This window comes from Lolium perenne, chromosome 4 (genome assembly GCF_019359855.2).
Source record: "Lolium perenne isolate Kyuss_39 chromosome 4, Kyuss_2.0, whole genome shotgun sequence".
NCBI lineage: Eukaryota > Viridiplantae > Streptophyta > Magnoliopsida > Poales > Poaceae > Lolium > Lolium perenne.
This window is the reverse complement of record NC_067247.2, coordinates 58,583,539-58,589,538: the sequence shown is the minus strand read 5'-3', so window position 1 is coordinate 58,589,538 and position 6,000 is coordinate 58,583,539. Positions and strand designations below refer to the sequence as shown.

Below are 6,000 nucleotides of genomic sequence, written 5' to 3'. Positions count from 1 at the left end.
CAGCGTAAGATGGCGAACTCCCTCACCCCCCTCGTTATCCGGAGCCTATGGCTCGAGCGCAACGCTCGCGTCTTCGACAGCATCAAAACCAGCCCTCACGAGCTTGGTCGCCGGATTAGAGAGGAGTGGCATCTGTGGCTTTCTAGTCGTGGTTTAGGTAGACACCAGGGGGAGGAGTAGCCTCCGTTTGGATGGGTGGTGTGGCCGGCTCCGTTTGTGGACGCCTGGTGCAAGTTCTATCTTTGTACTTGACGTTGTCCTTTTCCCCTTCGAGCTTAATACAAAACACGCAGATCTCCTGCGCGTACTCGAAAAAAATATGGATGGATATTCCACAAGTTGCCTCAACCACCGCTGGCGTCAAATAGGCCAAGTACTACGGTCGGCACTTTGGAACACCGCCGGTTTCCTTCTTGATGCACTTCATGTTGTGCATTGATGTATGCCTCCTTCTTCCCTAGTTGTACGATGCACTCAGGATGTACAAGATCGAGGGTTGCAAGAAATGGAATGCCGTTTGGTTCACTCTCAACAACGGTAAATCCAGCGTTGATGGAGATGGACCGCTCCCTTCCTCGGCGATCTCGACCAGTCGTCCAGTTGTCAACAAGAAGGCAAAGCCCGGGATAAATGGGGTGTCTTTATTGGCCAGGATACATGCATCCATTGAAAAGATGACGGACCCTTTTTCCTCTCTAAACAACAAAGAGAGGGATGAAAGGACCCTAAAGGAGTGCTATGTGGAAGGCCATGTTCGGGAAGCAAGATGTGAAGTTATGGCTCGGGAGAGAAATAAGGTGGAAGCCACCAAGTTCGAAGCCCAAGACGGCATGATCAAGTCCATGAATGAAGAACCTTACGTTGCATTGGCAAATATGAAGGAGGAAGCAAAAATCTTGATGGCGGACTTGTCGATCATTGATCGATTGGCTAGGGTATGGCACGAGATGCATCGTGACCGCATCAACAAGAAGGTGTTGGTTGCCCAAGCATCGGTAGCCTTGGCAACACCACCGGTGACGGAGGAGTCATGCGTGATGGAGGAGCCGACACCATTCATTTGATCAATGTTGGATGAGAAGTCTATGTTTTCCGGGAGCCAAACTTTAATGGCGATTTGGTGGCTCGATGTGTGGGATGGACTTTGATGTGGGAGACTTCCAATTTTATTACCATAGATTTTGAATTCTTATTGTGAGTTTGAATTAATGTTTTTTTCCCAAAGGTTTATTAGGGCCAGACTATTGCAGGTAACGAGTGACGGTGCCTCCAGTAGCGCATTGCCGGCGTGTATTTAAGATGTGCCGGTGGAGATGCTCTTATTGTATTACTCAACGCGTTAGCACTATCCGCAAGCAGCAACGACAATGATCGATGCCCACCAAACGCCACAGAATCATAGTTTCCTCAAAAGAAATACAAAAAGGCAGCAATTCTTTTCTTTTCCTTATAACAAACCACTGCCTCTAGAAAACCCTAGCCGCCTCCACCTCGGCCTCCTCCATAGACCGGTTTCCCCTCCTCCGGCAAGCCTCATCGGCATCGGGAGGAGTGGGAAACCTGATCTATGTGAAGAGTTTTTAATGAAAGTAGTGCTTTCAATAGACTAAGTAGGTTAAGGTTTTGGTAGTCTTGTCTTCTTGTTCGTCTACGCGTCAATGGATATGGCATCGTTTACAATAAGTGATCTTCGACTCTTTGTTCGGCGAGGAGATCTCCTTTCCGACGTCAGTGTTTGTATTGAAAGATTCAATTTATATAGGTATTGGATTTTAGATCTTGCTTCGTTAGATCTTTTTCTATCTTTTCTCATGGTTGTCGCAAAGAGGTTTGCTCTCACAATATTTGTCCCAATTGCTACGTTCTGGACAATGGTGATTTGTACTCTCGCATCCCATCGATGTCGGCCGCCTTTTCCATTGTTTTTCCTTGATATACTTGTGTTGGTACTCTTGACGATGTAGATTAACTACTTCAATGGCTGCACACGTGCTCGTTGCCTTGGCATTGCGGCTCAAATTACAATTATGCGTAAACTTTTATTGATATTTACAGGTATGCGGTTTGTTTCTACATTCGACTGTCTTATTACAAGACTGTAATCATGGAAGAAGAAATAGTTTGAACAACTTTTGAGAATCGCAATTTTTTAGACTTTATTTTGTATAATTCGTTAGAGACACTTAGAATTCTTTTTGTTAAACCCCAAATTTTATGTCTTTAGCTGTTTGAAAACAAGAGAAAACATGAGACCGAGACGCCACCGGCCTGAACTGCCGATTTGACAACGTCGCCGTATGAATATACAGGGCACCGTACGCGGTGGCGCGGACGTCTTCCCAGTCACCAACCATCACCCGCGCGCGAGCACTGGCTCCTACTCCCCAGTCCTCGCCGATATACAAGGAGGCCACCCCACCCCTACCAGAAGCAGTCTAAACTCCAACCAAACCCATCGACATCTTCCTAAACCAATCAACCCCGCACCTGATCCTCCAGTGCTGTCTGCCACTACAGCGTCCGTGAAACTGTGTGCAAGCTCTCGCTGCTAGCTCGATCCGTTGGGTGTGGCATGAGCCCCGGGAACAAGTTGAGGTGGCTGTGGAGGGCGCCGGTGCGGGCGCTGGGCCGCGCACGGGACTACTACGTGCGGAGCATCACGGGCTGCTCCCGCTACGTGCCGGCCGACGCCGCCTTCGGCGCCTACCCGGTGCACGTGCCCGTGGCGCTACCCAGGAGCCGCAGCTGCGGCGCCGGCGAGGACGACCTCCGGGACCTCATCCGCGCGTCCTCGCAGCGACGCGAACGCGACGACCAGCAGCGGCAGGTCGTCCAGGCCGTGGCCAGGAGCCAGAGCACGGCGGTGGGGCGCTCCATGGCGCCGATCGACGAGGACGCGCCGTGCGAGTTCGGTGGCGGCGGCGTGGGCGGACTCTACTCCAGGAACCAGAGCTACGCCGGCGGCGCAGCCGGGAGGCCTCGGTTCCACAAGAAGGAAGCCGTCTTGGGCTGAGCTAGCTGCCGGCTCCTCCTAGCTAGAGACTGTGCGATCATGTTACCATTCTTCTTTGCTCCTCCGGCCGATCCCTTCAAAACTAGGATTTTCTTTGCGCTTGTGAATTGTTATATTGTGATCCAAATTCAGATACTAAAGGGAGGCTAACTTCTGACTACGCTACGCTTCGGTCCGCCCGCGGTACGGATCGTTACCACCGTCTATATATTTTTTTCCCTGTAAGCCGCCGCTAGGGTTTCATCGCATCATTGTACACCCGTGGTTTTTTCCCTTGTGTGTTGCAAGGGTTTTTCACGTTAAAATCTCGTGTCCCCTGCAGTGTTTTACTTTTCGTTCTTCGTTTATTGTGCATCTCGATTATAACATGAATAGTGCGATGTAGAGAGGAATGAAGGACTGCATTTCTTGTTTCGTTTTAGTCTCGATAAGTCCATGTTGCTACTGTTGTCGGCTCCTTGGTCGTTGTCCAGTTCTTGCGTACAGAGAATTTCGGAATGATAAGCTCGATTACAATATGGATGAATTTCCGCAAGTTGCTTCAAGAGGTATATACACCTCCAGTCCCACAACTTGTCTGTGATGTGCAAATTAGTCCCACTTCTTGTAAAATGGACTATAGCAGTCCCACAACTTGTCTTTTATGTGCAAAACTAGTCCAAACAACCGAGAAGCGGACACTTGGCGACGTTCCTTTTGCACAAATGCCCCTCCATATTTTCCTCTAGCATATGTGGCCGTTTCGTGATGCCTCCTCATACGGTCCCGCCTGTCAGTTGATGAAGAAACACATAAAATAACTTAAGTAGGCGGCGGGGATCGAACTCACGATTTCAGGTCGCAAATTTAAAGGCCATAGGTGCCAGCCACTTAATTATGAAGCTTGATGTGTCAGCTTGAACGTTAAAATATTCTAGTCTCGTGCAGGGCGGTATGCTGGTGTTGTTCACCTCAATGCTTAGAAGTAAGAACATCTTCAACACAGGGTCGGTTTTCACTTTTTTAGATGCGGGCGCGTCTCTAGGTTTTCGGACGCGAGGAAATAGCGCTTCACGAGAACGCTGTAAATACAGCCCTAAAATTAAATTTTGCATACATATGATTGAAAATAATATCAAATATACTACTAAAATATATATTTTAAAACAACAACAAGAACGATAATTAAACGGATACAATACATGTAAAAATTGAAGAATTCGAAGTCCGATCCTGACGACTCTGACGGCTCAGTCAGGACCAAATCCGCCCAACGTTCATTGTTTCTGCCGATGGTCGTCGGGCCGGCTTCCCACGCCTCGATGAACGGCTTGCGCACGCGAATGGCTTCCTTCTCCGCCCTGCGCTCTGCCTTCTTCTGCTGGTAGAAGGCGCTCTGCCCGAGGCACCATGTCGCCACGTCGTAGGCACGCGCCGCCTGCTCCACGGTGGCGAATGTGCCGAGGGTGAGGCGAGCGCCGCCGGCACGGATCTCCATGTAGAACGTGCTGCACGGGCGGGCACGCACACCCACAAAATCAGAGCAGTTGCGCCGGGGGGCATGGCGGCGGCGCGGTCTCAACGGCGGTGGTGCGTGTGGAAGGGAAAGTGGCGCGTGGCAGGCGGGAGGGCGGCGCGTGGCGGGAAAGACTTTTCAGCGGTGGTTGAGGACGCATCGCACCAAATCTCCTGCGCGCGGGGCAAAAAAATTAGCGCGCGCACTATTTTCACGCATCTGATAGTATTAGTACTCCTTTTGTCTCGAAATAGATCGTAAATTTAGCTAAATTTGAATGTATCCAACATATATTTCGAGATGAAAGGACTACATGATATATTGTGGTTATCATGCTGCACTTCTCTATTTGGGATAAAAAGTAAGAATGGTAGATCGAGACGATGCAGGTTTGCTTATGCCATTTTACTACCTGATGAAGATCTTCACGTTCTGGAAACTAGAGGAACACGGCAGCAAAGTTAGCTTTATACCAGCAAACCATGTTTCAGGAGATAATACAAGCGCGTTGCAACAGCGAACACAAAAAACTGCTTTCTCAAGTGGCTTCCACATATAGCTCGTGACCTAAGCTCGTGAGTTCGAACTCTCACCTGCACGACTTATTTTATATGTTTCTTCATCCACTGACAGGCGGGCCCGTATGAGGTTGCACCACGACAGCCGCATGTGCTAGAGGTAAATATGCAGGGGCATTTGTGCAAAACGAACGTCGCCACGTGTCAGCTTGTCAGTTGTTTGGACCAGTTTTGCACGGGAAAGACAAGTTGTGGGACTACTATAGTCCATTTTACAAGAAGTGGGACTAATTTGCACATCGTAGACAAGTTGTGGGACTAAAAATGTATATAGCTCTTGCTTCAACTACCGGCCGCGTTGGGGCCAACAAATCAAAGTACGTACTATGGTGGGCTCTTGCAACACTGCCGGCACCGTTTTGTAAACTGCGCACGCTGAATCGTGGACCATGTGCGAACATCGCCTTGCCTTGACCTTATCTTCGTATTGCCATTTCCAAAAGTCATTTTAACCTTATCTATTTTATTTCTTCGGGTCAAACATTAACGGCTAAGCCGCACACACTACGGTCGGTAGATGAGGCCTCTCTAACGCGGCCACACAAATAAGACATTGGGTTGTTAGTTGCCCCCAAAGGAGGGACCCAATTTTTTGACCCAAATTTAGATAAACCTGATTTTGATTTTTAAAACGCGATTTTTATTGACATATGCCCTAACAAACGATATTACACTAATATATGCCCTAAATGGGCGACATTAAGCCTAAACTAAGAATTAATTAAATATAAACCAAAGCCTAGATTAGGGTTTGGGTTGGCCGTAGGGGGTACTAGACATGCTTGTCATCGCTCTCGAGCTTGATGAAGATGGTCGCGCGGTTGCGTTTAGCCGCCCTTGACGAGTGCAAGGCCGCTGGTGACTCCGGTCACAGTGATCACTACACCTCTTGCCTAGGCAACCACGGGTTCGAA

The 6,000-nt window shown here is 49.0% G+C and overlaps 1 protein-coding gene across 1 annotated transcript; it reads left to right on the top strand.

The window, feature by feature from the left end:
• Positions 1-2,373: 2,373 nt before the first annotated feature.
• On the top strand, positions 2,374-3,261 carry LOC127292648 (uncharacterized). The gene has a single exon (XM_051322092.2). The coding sequence runs from the start codon at positions 2,573-2,575 to the stop codon at positions 3,011-3,013; it is 441 nt and encodes a 146-aa protein (XP_051178052.1). The 5' UTR covers positions 2,374-2,572; the 3' UTR covers positions 3,014-3,261.
• The last annotated feature ends 2,739 nt before the right edge of the window (positions 3,262-6,000 follow it).

Coding starts and splice junctions, on each gene's coding strand:
- LOC127292648 (XM_051322092.2), top strand. CDS start 2,573: ATGAGCCCCGGGAACAAGTTGAGGTGGCTGTGGAGGGCGCCGGTGCGG.